The sequence below is a fragment of the Perna viridis genome, chromosome 12, assembly GCF_037379345.1.
Source record: "Perna viridis isolate PV_CMFRI_1.1 ecotype Kerala chromosome 12, ASM3737934v1, whole genome shotgun sequence".
Lineage (NCBI taxonomy): Eukaryota > Metazoa > Mollusca > Bivalvia > Mytilida > Mytilidae > Perna > Perna viridis.
In genome coordinates, this window is record NC_142456.1 from 8,129,796 (window position 1) to 8,143,415 (window position 13,620).

A 13,620-nucleotide genomic window follows, 5' to 3' on the forward strand; every position below is an offset into this window, starting at 1 on the left:
AGTTTGGAGAAAAAAGAGGGCAAGAAATTCTAAGAAGTTCACACTCTTAAATGCAGGACTTGTCATATTTTCTTCCAGATTGGGAAGATTTGTTCATTATTTTTTGTTGTAATCTTGTTGGTTGTAGAATAGGAAGTTTTTAAAATGGTCTAAAAAAAAACTATTAGGTTTTATATTAAGTAGCAGTGTTTCCTTTTGTGTAATGATTTCATGAATTTTCCATATTATAGCTCTAATAGTTGAACTGGATGATGATATTGAGGGACCTGATGAACTTTCTGAAGCAACACCTGAAAATGGTTCTTCAGTTCTTGGCAAGAGGCAGCGAGTAAAGAAAAAGCAGTATGATGATATAATCTTAATGGCTGATCTTATCCCAAAGCGCAGGAGAAGGTCAAAGGCTGAAGTCATTGCTGATAAAGAGGCTGTGGCTTTAGATGAGAGAGTAACTAACGGAGTAAAGAAGAGAGGGAGAAAGAAAAAAAACAGTGTCACTGAAGTTGATAGAGAAGGGAATGTATCTCCAGGAATAGCTAATAATAGTACTGCATCATCAAAACAGTCTGAGGTTAAAAAGAAAGGTAGAAAAAAATCCTTAGAATTTAACAGCTTGCCAAGTAATTTAACAGAACATCCATCTGATCAGGAATCATCTGCATCATCCGAAAGCTTCAAACACACTAAAGGTGATGCATTGGTATCAAAACCAAAAACACCTGCAGAAATTAAGGAGTTAGCTGAAATTGAGGCATCATGGAAATACCCTTCTCCTGGACGGGAATATCAGTTTGAACATCTTGCTTGTTATGCTGTCACAAAAAATGGCAGACGCTTTTATAAATGTGATGTTTGCTCCGGAATCTATAGGCACACATTCAGCTTGAAGAGACATTATCTACGTAATCATATAAACTGTCGATATCTGAGTAAAGCTGATCTGGTGAACTGTCTAGTAGTACCTGCTCAACAGTGGTTAGACACAAAACATGCAAATGATGAAACAACTTTGAATAAATGTGGACAAAAACTGGAGAGTGCGACTGCTCTGTCAGAAAAGTATAATGAAAATTGTGAAGTGACCTCCCCTGGTTTATATCGATGCTGTATATGCAACAAACTCTATGATGATTTAGAGACTTTGAAAGAGCATACTCAAAATCACCCAGCAACACCACATGAGAAATTTTTTGGATGTGATCAGTGTAAAATGAGGTTTACATTTCATCAAAATTTGTTGAGGCACAAACTCGTTCACGATGATGATGGTCAAAGGAAAACAAAGAAGAAGAAGGATAAAAATCCACCTTCAGCAATGGGTCACTTTAACCAGAATGATATACATGGAAAGCCATATAAATGTAGAATTTGTCCAATGAAGTTCAGATATCAGTCCAATTTGGAAAAACATCATAAAATACACAGTTGTAAGTTTAGAATTAATATTAATGGAAAGTTTGTGTCATGATTCTAGATATTTATTATACTCTCACTTGAAGGGGGTATACAGTGATCATGCTGGCCGTCCTTCCTTTTGTCCTGAAGTCTGAGCCTGCAATTCTTCTTATAATCTGCTGAATGGAACTTTTACTCATTCTTTATTATATCAAGCCATTGTGCAAATCCTATATTGTTTTTTTCCATCTGAATGACTTTTCGGGTTTCCCATATAGTTTTTTGGTAAGGAAAAATTTCTTGATTTTCTAAATTTTGTCATTTGTTTTGACAAATATAGGGCAATTTGAGTCCAGCTACATGTAGTGCAAAAATTAAAATCACATTTTGGTTAAAAATTACAAAATTGAAATATTGAATACAGTGTATTCCACTCAATAATTTTAGATTTTACAATAGTTGCATTTAGCAAAATGTTTGACATTCTAACATGTTTAATGCAACATTCTTTGTAATATCAAATTCTGTTTATCCTACAACTAGGCTTTCTTCTATACAAAATAATGGTGTTGAATAATGCAAAGCTTTATTCCCCTCTCCTGGTTACCTTTCAGTTATGAGCAATGTCAAAAACAGGAAACAGGTAACAAGTTGAAAGGTGCATGTGCCGAAAGCTGTGCTAAAAACATTTTGGGAAAAAATCAACTATTTTGATTTAGAAAATATGGTAGGAGAAAAATGCCGAAAATATCATTATATTTATTTTTATTCACTCCAAATCAGTCAGATTACCACAGTGAACCCTCACAATCTGACTGTTCCTAAAGCTTGTCAAAAGCTGGTAAAATGAATTTAATATTTTCGGCAATATACATGAATTGTATATTTATTATGCCAGCCTTGTAATTCCCTTACAACGGATAGAGAATCTATATTTAAAAGGAGCTTCTAACATAATATTTAAAGGAGAAGGGGCAATGAAGGCTCACATTGGCCTAAAATAAAACTGAAAATTAATCAGAAAGTTTTGAAGTTTTAAATTGTGAATTTTTCTCAACAGCACAAATGGGAAACACAAAGACTTTGGATAATCCATGGATTAAAAAGACAGAAAAATTGGTTGAAGTTTACCTAAATTCAGATATTCTGTCAAATTTTGTACTTTTTGGTCACTTTCTGGTCATGTTTTTGGCAAGGATATGGTTTCCACTTCATATTTAGTGAATACATTCATTATTACATAGTTTATCATATATGAAAATACAAAATTTATTGGGTGTGGACATAGTTTTCTGGATGTAAACGTGTATAAAAACTTAAGTTTTTACAATTCTCATAAATCTCAGAGATTTATACCAAAGTCTGAAAGAGACAACATTAGAGATCTCAGAACAGACAGAGCGTCAGCGATGTCCTATATATACATTGTAAGACCAGAATTATGAATGGCTAAAAAATATTCTGACAGAAGTCAGAATTTGACGACACAGAAGTAGACAATGTGGAGGCACTGTTTTGTCTCGTAGTACATTAATGGGTACAATTTTATATTTATTTATTGAATAATAATTTGGAAATTATTGGCTGTGTAGAAATGTATTCAGGTTTCCCAGGAGAAAGTCTCACACATGTACACATTCTCTTCACTGAATGAGCCTTTGTACCTGCCAACATGTGGTGGATAGAAATTAAGACCAGAAGTAAAAATAGGGGAAAATGTGCTTTTTAATGTTTTTTTTTGTTGTTTTTATTCATACTCAGCCTATCAACATGGCAGTGCACTGTAAACAACGAATGAGCTCCGTCCATCATAGGCATAGCCTAAAATTATATGAATTCCATATACCTATTCTAGTAGTTAAATACACAGTCATTTTTTTTTACCTTGAGGAGACAATAGACACTGAAATTGATCTGCTGACTTTGCACTGTCCAAGATGTTTCTGACCTCTAACTGAAATTGGAAATTTTTTGTCTTAAATAACTGTGAATGCCAAGAAATTCCAATGAAGTGTTAAAAAATTCCACAAAATATAATTACGCTTGTGGTCAAATAGTTTCCGGGAGGGCAATAGTAAGAAACAATTTGACTGGTCAATAGTCTTTTGGCGCATCTCATCACATAAATTTTGTAAATAAAAATTATACCTATTATATCTAATAAAAAATATAATAGAGTGTCATCATGCTACATGTACATGTATGTCAGGCAGGATTGTCTTCTTTGAATTTATATATGCTTAAACAAAATGCTCTTGATTTTCATTTGTTATTTTCAGTTGCATTTGTGTTGAGAATACTGTGTTGTATTACATGTATAAGATTTGTGGTCTTCAATCTTGATTTGAAGGTTTTGAAACTGCTCACTAGATTTAGCTGACCAGTCACCAGTAAACTGACTTTACTGGTGACTGGTCAAAATCTATGATAAATGTCTCCAAATCTTCAAATAATTTTAGTTATCTCATTATTATACCCACACTCATTAGATTAGAGCTTTTTTACCCGATCTGTCCATCTGTCATTCTGTCTGTTATCTGTAACAGATTTCTAAAACTTCTATTTAGGCAATGCTTAGATATTTGGTATATTGCTTTTGCATGATGACTTGTACTGTGTCCACCTTTATAGATTCCTTGTCTATCTAGTTAATATTTACCGTACAACTTAACTTGACAGCAATAGCTTAGTGTTATTCTTAGCATTCAATAGCATGCAACATTTTGTTGTACGTAAATGACCTAATAACAATGGCATTACAATTTTAGCTGTAAATACAATATTTAGATCAAAGGCTTTAGTTGAAGATAGAAAAGAACATACATTCACACTGAACTTATATATTTTACTCTAATTTCAGCTGATAACTGGTATGATTGCTCAATTTGTGGGAAACAGTTTCCAAATGAAACAAATCTGAAGAAACACATGGTTATACATGTTGGATCCACCGTTTATTGCAAGTACTGTGTCCAGAAATTCAGCCATGTTGGGACGTTACGTAAACATATCAGAATAGAACATCCACTTATTCATAAAGAGCGAATACTCAGTCTTTTGGAAAGTCGTGGAAATGGTGGAAGTGAGGCTGCAGCCAAACTAAGATTTGAAATAGAAAAGCTCAAAACTGAAGCAAAAAAAGTTGAGAAAAAAGCAGAAAGTGAAGTAAAGGCCAAAATTGCTGTTAAGACTGAAAAAGAGACAAATGTTATAAAAATTGAGAAAAATGAGAATGCAGAGATAAACTCATATGAAAATAAAGACAATGAAAAACAAGGCCCTGGTAGATTCAGATTTGCATGTGTTGTCTGCAAGAAAAGATTTTCTGCATATGTCAATATGTGTCGACATAGAAGAATGGCTCATAAGGATTATAAAGACCCAAATGCTGGTGCCAAGAAGGAAGAGCTAAGAACGTCCTCGCCTAAAACAACCGTTAAGCATGACAGCATTAAAAAGGGCTGGCAAATTGATAACAAAACCACAAATGGATGGAAGAGATTAAAAGATGCAGTGAAAAAACCTGCATACAACCCACCTGATGAAGAAACACCTGAAGCTGTACAAGAGTTCTATGCAAATGTGGCTGCAAATATTGCTGACAATCTTAACCTGTACATTGATGGTGGGGCTTCATCCCTTGACAATTCCAAATCATACATCAAAATTGAGAATTATGAATGGGAGCCACTAATCAATGAGGAGGCAACCTCAGATGAGAGAGAAACAGTCCAATGGGAACAATTTAATTTTCCTCCAAACTACAATCCAAGCCTCATATACAACAACTTTCAGTTCATTGAACAAAGATTGGAAGATGATGTGAAACATGAACCAGAAAAGCTTGACAAAAAGATTTTAGAGGAATTAGCCCCTGCATTGTGCACCAGGAGGAGAAGCTCATCAGAATGGATTGCACTAGCTGAGTTTAGCAAAAATGACAGTAACCATGGTGACAGTCCTTTGATAAAAGAGTACAAAGATGAAAAGATGAATGAAGACAGAGATAGAGTAAAGAAGGACTTAATTAACTCTTTTGGAGAAAAGGAGAGCATTGTTACTGGAGAAAAGGAGAGCCATGTTACAACGATGGAAGGCACAGACAAGAGTAATGAGAAAGAATGCCAAATAAACACAGGGAATGAGGCAAAAGATGGAAACTCAATAGACAATATTGGAGATAATAAAGAGAATGAAGCTTCCGACAATAACCATTCAAGGGAGATCACTCTGAATGAATCCACAAACATGGACAGTACAAACAATTTGGGAGATGTGAAGGAGAGTCAAGACTCAAAAGAAATGAAAGAAAAACAAGTTTTTGGAGAAGATACTCTTGAACAGGATATACGAAGTGAAAACAGTGTAGGGGGAACAGATGCACAGTCTGAGAATATTGATGATTCAAGTCAAGCATTTAAACTAGAACAAATGAGAGAGGATGGGAATAGTGGTAAGGATGACTTAGATATTCCGAGTAGTTCTTCTAATACACACTGTAAACAGTCAACCAATAGTCAACAACTATCATCCAATGAAATGGAACCATTTACAAATGGACTTGACCTTCTTTCTAGTGCTATTGACCTACTGCAGTCTGGGTCAGCTGGACTTCAGTCTAATTCTGTTAAAACTGATGAACCCTTAGATTCTGTAGAATTTGGGAATGTCAGTGAAGTTTTGAATCAAACAGAACTAAAGTCTAGTTCTAGTAATTCTGATGAGAGAAATAATGAAGTCTTAAAACCCATTAACTCTTCTGTGAAAGATGAAAGCTTAAAATTATGTGACTTGAAGGATACCTCATTTAATACAGAAGAGAATTTAGCAGTAAATAGTAATGAAACAAGACTATCATTCAAAGGTAGTCCAATTGAACAGTCAGAAAAATGTCAAATGCCTTGCTTTAGTGAAGAAAAGTCACATATAATTGATAATGGAAAAGTAAACTCTAACTCAGATTCACAAGTAGATGTATCCAATTCTATCATACAAAAGCCAGAATCTAGTGCTAAACATTTAGATGATTCTCAAAGTCAGTCTGAATGTAGTGATAATGAACAATTGCAGAATTCAAATGATATACAGGCGGTATCAGAAATAGAAAATCTCAAGTCAACTTGTGATAACTCAGTAGCTGCTACATGTAAGGAGTCATTAGAAGATATGGCCCAGAGTAATGATGAAGCAATTAAGCATGTACTGTACAAAGATATTTCAACACCAGCAATAAAACATGCTGATATGTTCTTTGTTGATCTCCAAAAAACATCTCCGATTCATAGGGAAGATTGTATTGCGCTGTTGACGGGAAAAATGAAAGTTGATGACTTAAATATTAATGCAAAAAAACAGATTATGGAACATGCTTGTAAAACTGATTCAATAAAGGAAACGTCCGATGAAAATGGGGTGGAAATCATTGGGCAAATTATTCATGAATTAATAAACAAGATCAGTGAGAGAGGTAATGAGCAGGGAGAAACTGAGGGCAAAGACAGTAAAGACATTACAAAATGCAATGCATGTGAATATCAGGATTTAAAGGAAAAAGTGGATGAACCATTGGTTATTAAAAATAGTGATTGTAATTCTCTTGATAAGAAGGTGGATGTGGTAGATTATGAGGAGGTAGTAGGAAATGCACTGAAACAACATCAGAAAAGTGATGGAAGTTATACACTTGATGCAAGTCAGTTGATTCAAAAATTGGCTCAAGAGGTGCAAAAGGCAAAAGATCATAGTGTAAACTCAGAAAAAGACCATGCAATAAACAATCAAGAAGATGAAAATGTAAATGATAACCATGGAGAAAACCTGGTAAATCAGCCTGATGTGCCTCAGAAAACCTTCAGTGCTAGGGGCCAAATTCAATTTCAGAAGTTGAGTGCATTGTTGCAAAAGAATGGAATTGGATCTGGTCTTACAGTTATGAATGATTTATGTCAGAAAAAATTAAAGCATAGTGCAAACATTGAACAAACTCAGAAAGTTCAAACTATTCTTTCAGGTGCTAGTGTTGCAAGTGAAAGTTCTGGAGTTATGTCTCTTGAATTGTTTACCGACTCTGAAAATGAATCAGACATTTTCTCTGGACTAGCTTTGTCAAAGAAAAGTAAAACAAAAAGACATGAGAATGTTAAGCTGTTTGACATCAAATCTGACCAGGAGTATTCCTTACATAGCCCATTTCATGATTATACACAAATTGAATTTGGGAAAAATGGGAGCATTGTTAATGTCTGTTCAGTTTGCAAAAAACAGTTTGAGGACACAGAACGTTTACTTCGACATCAATGGAAAAAACATCCTTCAATACACTGTCATTACCTTCAGGTAGAACATGGTCATGAAATTGAATATTTATTCTATTCTGAACCTTCTAATAAAGGTGTATTAGGAGTTACAGGAAAGGCATTGGAAAATGTAAATGACCGAGGGTCCTTCACCTGCACAAGGTGTCGAGGGATATTTAAAAGTGTTGACAGACTGAGAGTTCATATTATTAACTGTGCTCCTAAAGTAGAAGGAACAGAACCTGTTGTGGCAAAACCTAAATACAGGAGAAGGTACCAAAAACATAGAAAAATATTGATAAAATCTAACATTGACTCTCCTGTAAAAAGGCCAGAAACACCTGACAAGAAAGTAATTAATGCAAAAGAAATTTCACCAAAATTAAGAAAGCAAATAAATGCAATGAACTCAAAAGTTGTTAATCATGTTAATTCCCTTAACATTCCAGAAAAAGATGAAGTTCTCCCCCTTAAGTCTACAAGGCGAAAGAAAAGTGGGGAAATGGGATACAATCCGATGAACCACATACGCAGGAGAGAATTAACAGAAATTTTGGATACACATCAATGCAAGGGCTGTGGGGTAAAATTTAATTCTATTTCTCTTCTTGAAAGGCACGTGAAGAAATGTGATGGCAAGGAGAAATTTAAGGATTTGAAGGTCATGAAATCTAATGTCAATGATACATTCCATCAGCGACACAAACATTTGTGTCTGTATTGCAATAGAGGTTTTGCATATCCAAAAACATTGATGAACCACTACAAAGCATTTTGTTTAGTTAAAAAGGATAAGGTTGCCAAAGGGATGTTAACTGAGGTTGACAAACAGCAGGAGTCTATCATGATGCTTAAGCTTAAACAGCAGGAAGAGGATCGTTGTTTTACCGACATTCCAGAGGAGCATGTTATTGGCAAGAAAGGTTGGCCAAGAGGGATGAAGAGAAAATGGAAACGGAAAAATCATTGTTGGACTTATATTAAGAAGCGAAAACCATCAACTGATGAGAAAAATAAGGAAACTTCAAAAAGTGAAAATGAAATAAATGATATCTCTTCTCCAGAGCAACAGAAGGAGGACCAGTATGACGTTAAAAATGCAGATCAAGAAACTCCGCAAAAATTATATGTTTGTAATGAAAAGGGTAAATCTTCTGGTAAAAAACAACTCACTCCCCAACTAAAGGCCACACCAGGAAAGTCAGGTAGGGAAAATAGTCCCAAAAAGACTGTTGAAGTGAGACAAAAAAGAAAGTATGTAAGAAAAAAGATATTTACGTTTGATGGTTCCAATATGAAAAAGAGGGGTAGAAAGCCATCAGCAGAATCTGTTCAGTTAGTTATTGATAGTTCCTCAGACTCTGTTCAGTCTGTCATAGATAGTGTAGCTAACAGCTGTGAGCAAGGAGAGGAAAATAAGTCCAATAATTGTAACAATACAAATAGTTCTCCCATTAGTCCTTCAATAGACAAAATTGTTAAGAATGAAGATTGCGGAAAACAAAAAGCAAGTGGAAATTTTCGTAAGAACTTAACAATTAACTCCCCTGGAAGAAAACGAAAAATGTCCGTGTTGTCAGCAGAAGAAAAGTATAATAATTTGAATTCTGAATTAAAGGTTGATAAAAAAACAAAGAAAGTCAAAACTGGAAGGTTAAAATTAAAATCAGAATGTGATAAAACAATTGGTAAACAAGGTGAAAAGAGAGTTAATTCCCGTCAAAGTTCAGATAATGCAACACCACTGAAGAAAACCCGTCCATTTTGTCCTCAAAAGCGTCTAAAAGGGTTACGAAGGTTATTAGCTGACAAACTTGAACTTGAGATAAGTAGATGTAAGCAAAGTTCCGAATATGATGAAAGCAATCCAAAGAAAGACTTACTAGCAATAAGATTAGAAATTGTTAGAGAAACTAATACTGTTCTTGACAGGACTGCAAAAGAACTTGGAATTCCTATTGGCGTAGCTATTGATGAGGAATTTCAGAAAAGCTTGACAAAGCAAGAAAGACTAAGAATGAGGAGAAAGCTGTTCGAAATTAAAAATATGTTATTTTCCAGAATTGAGAAACTTTGTCATGGTGATATGGTCACTAGTAAAGAATCTACAGATAACAAATCTAATGTGAGCACAAAAAATACTGTTGATGAATGCATTGAGAGTGTTGTCAATAGCTTAAATTCTGCTTCACAAAGTGAATCAATGGTAAAAAAATCACAAAATGGTACTAAAAAAATTGACTCTACAGTTAGCAAAAGAGGAAAATCCCAACAAATGAAAAAGAACGAAAAAGTTTCTTCAAAAGCAAAAATAATTGTGCTTGCAAAGAGTGATATTATTGAAAAGAGGAAAGGTCAAGGTGCATCAGTGAAAAAACAATTGAATAGAGAGATTAAAAAAAACTTGAGTGCTACAGGAAAAAAATCTACAAAGAAGAGATCTCCAAGAAAGATTAAAGACCTGATAAAAATGGAAAGTGTGAGTAGTGTAGAGTTGTCTACAAATACCACTGAAGTCTGTGTTCAAAATGACATTAAATTAGAGGCTAAATGTGAAATTAAAAAAGCTATTCCCAAGTCGCCTAGGAAATCTAGATTAAAGGAATCTTCACACCCTAAGAATGACTCAATGTCTGGTGAACAGTCAAACAATGGGTTAAATTTAGACAATGAAATTGTACATTTAGAAAAAGTTGATGACAATGTCACTTTAGATAAATCAAACCCAGTGGTTGTCCTATCCAAGGAGGAATTTAAAAAGAAGAATGTTTCTAATGTAAATGTTATGGAGGGAAAGAAAAATTCCAGCTTTTCTCCCAAAAAAGTTTCAATGTATTACAATGAATTTTCACCATGTGCAATAGACAAAAAAGACACAACTAAGCCTGAGCAACTGAAAACTGTAAGCTTGAGAGCCGTAGATAGTGATATGAAAAAGAAGCTTGAAGAGGGTATTATATGTGCTAAAAATTATCGAAGAAATTCAAACATTAAAGTGGTTGAATCAAAATGAAAACTATACATCAACTCATGAATACTTAGCCTTTTCCACTTTTCTATTTTACAAGGCCCCGGTGAAAATCATTAAAGCACCAAATTTTATCTTTCATGGAGATTTTTTAATTGTTGATTTGCTAGGACTAAAAATATTCAAAAATTGATACCCCATAAACAGTTGGTCTTGGCAAAATTCTGTCATGGGAGTTCAAACTGTTTCTTGTACTTCGGTCAAAATATCTAAACCATTTCTGTCATATCGAAACAGATTTTTCCTGATAAATCAGGCAATCCTATAAGTTTTCTTTTAAGAGAAAAATGAAAATGGCTTAATCTATCAGTGTGAAGTGTATATACACTGTAGCAATACAGCTTTCATTTCTGTGTGTTATTAATGATGATAGTAAGGAAGCAACAATTTGGTTATTTCAGCAGAGCCAACTATTTCAATATGTTTCGTCTTAATGCAATTTATTGCACAACTATTAATTTTTTGCTTTTTAAGCATTGTGTATTAGAGTCAGCTGCTGGTTGTTTTTGACATAATTTAGTTTTATTACATCTTTTTCAAATTTATTTCTGCAGTTAAGTGAGAACTATTTTCTGTTGATGTATCAAGTATTTGTGAAAATGTTGACTCAATATTTAGCTGTTGTGTATATTTTGTAAGGTACTCGTGTAAGGGTAGAAAAACATATTTTAAGATTTTGAATTGTGAATGTGTGTGGAGACAGAAAATGTCGAGCCTTTTTTGTTTTTGTTTTTGTTTGGCTTTTTTTATTTTACAAAAGTGCTTAGTATAAGTGTCATGCAATCGGGAAATCAGCGGTTTTAATATTTTTGCTGGGATAAGTTATATAAGATAGATAATCACTTTGGGCGAAGTATTTTGTATTTATTAGGAATTCGTCTGTATGAACTACTACAGTCAAACCTGTTTTAAGTGACTTTCAAAAAGAGTAAAATCATGGTCACATACACCAGATGGTTTTTATACAGGTTAACTTTACATTGAATGCTCTACATACAGATTATTAAATTATAGTATTTTAAGACAGGTTATTGATGAATACAGGTGGTTGCTGTCACAAGTTTGACTGTATTTAGTATGGAATTTCTCTGTTGTAAATGAAGTACATGCTCACTTAAGAATCACAGAGGAAAAAAAAGCAATAAGTCTAGTTTTGGTCACCTTTTTAAGCATTCTATAAGCATATAAAAAGTCAAATCATAAAACATCCAATATTGTAACTAAATTGTAGTTGAATTTTACTTTCATGTTTTGTTTTTATCTAGATCACTATATGCATGATATAATCTGTCAATCTTTTTTCCCATGAACAACTTAATAAATATATCAAGTGGTTCTAAAATCATTAATAAGATATATTGGACGCATTTACACTTTGATTTTTACACAAACATGGACTTATCTTCTGCATTGTTATTATGTGGAGCTTTACTATAAAATATAAAAAATTTCAAAGGGTCAGATATGTGTGTAGTAACAAAACTTTCATTATGGAAATAGCATGATTATTGCAAATTTAAAAATTACAATGTGGTTATTAGCACATACAATAATTACATTGAGAGGATAAAGTTTGTTTCCCCTTGATTAAATGACAAACACCTCATGAAATGCCATAGTAGTAAACTGAAGCGGACATAGTTTCAAATACATTGTACCTATTGAAAAAATCGAAAGTTAAAATCTCTTTTAATTGTTTAAATAACTATCTTAAGACGTTTCATCAGGTAACAATCAATTAAGGGAAGACCAAAACTATTTTACATGCTGTCATATAATATCACAGTAATGAAGGCAAAATATTTGATGTTACAGCTTTGAATTCCTTTTTTTTCTAAGCATTGTTTTTTGTGTTTGATAATAAGTCAATAAACCGTAATTTTTATTCTGAATGCTGAATAATAATTTTAAATAGTTACACTGATACTGGTGCATTATGGATAGGGAAATTTATTTTGACCTTTTTAACACTTATTAAGGTAAGAAACATTGCTGAAGAAATTTATATTACTGGGTAAATCAAGCACAGTAATCAGTAACCAGTGATGAAGGTAGAGTGGTGTTTGTACCATCAAATAGTATATGTGTTTTCAATTTACTCAATGAAAATGATACATGTGATGTATATACATGTACATGTTTTATCTTCAGTTTGTATTTTTTAATTTCTTTATTGATTCAAAAGATCAAGAGAATCTTGCATATTTTTTGTTGTTTAATTGTCAGAATCTGTAAAATTCAGGCAGTGGGTGAAACATGCTATTGCATAACCTTTTACTATGTAATTGTATTTGTACCATCATTTCACATAAATAAAGACAAGATTTTTTAATTTATGTGAAATGAGTATAACTTCATTGAAATGCAATGCATAGAGCAATGCAGGGGCAAAAACCTCCATTTTCTTGCATTCTATTAAAAATATAAAAAAATCTTGGGTGATGCGGAGATCAAACTTGTCCTTTGAAGTATAAAAGATTTCCTTGAATCAACGTTTCTTTTCAGTTATGTGGATTTTCTTTACTAGCATGTATTAGCGTTTCCCCACTTCTGCCTGTTTCTTATTATGACTTGTATTCAAGTGATTTTTGTTGTTGTTGTTGTTGATGTAAAAGGAGGATTTTGAATGTTAGTCAAATGCATTTAGTGCAAAAAGGTTTTTATTTAAAATAAATCATGGGCTAATAACCATAGTCATTGGAATGCACAAGAAGAGCAAAATTTCTGCATTTGTTTAAGTAATTACAATTGCGAAAGTCATATGAATGGAAAAAATACTGTTTACTGGGTAGATGGTAAAGAGAAGCATGTTTACATGCACTTTTGTGGTTATCAATTTTCATAGGGAATAATTATTACTATATGTGATGTTGAAGAAGGGACTATGAGACCATAACCCAATTA

General features: G+C 33.2%; 1 protein-coding gene across 1 annotated transcript in view; it reads left to right on the forward strand.

The window, feature by feature from the left end:
• Window positions 1-13,404, forward strand: part of LOC148601069 (uncharacterized) — a 35,512-nt gene extending 22,108 nt beyond the window's left edge. Inside the window, exons 7-8 of the mRNA XM_088556130.1 lie at window positions 231-1,424; window positions 4,253-13,404. Coding sequence (XP_088412256.1) covers window positions 231-1,424; window positions 4,253-10,701 — 7,643 coding nt within the window. The 3' untranslated portion in view covers window positions 10,702-13,404. The remainder of the gene's footprint in view (window positions 1-230; window positions 1,425-4,252) is intronic.
• Window positions 13,405-13,620: the final 216 nt, after the last annotated feature.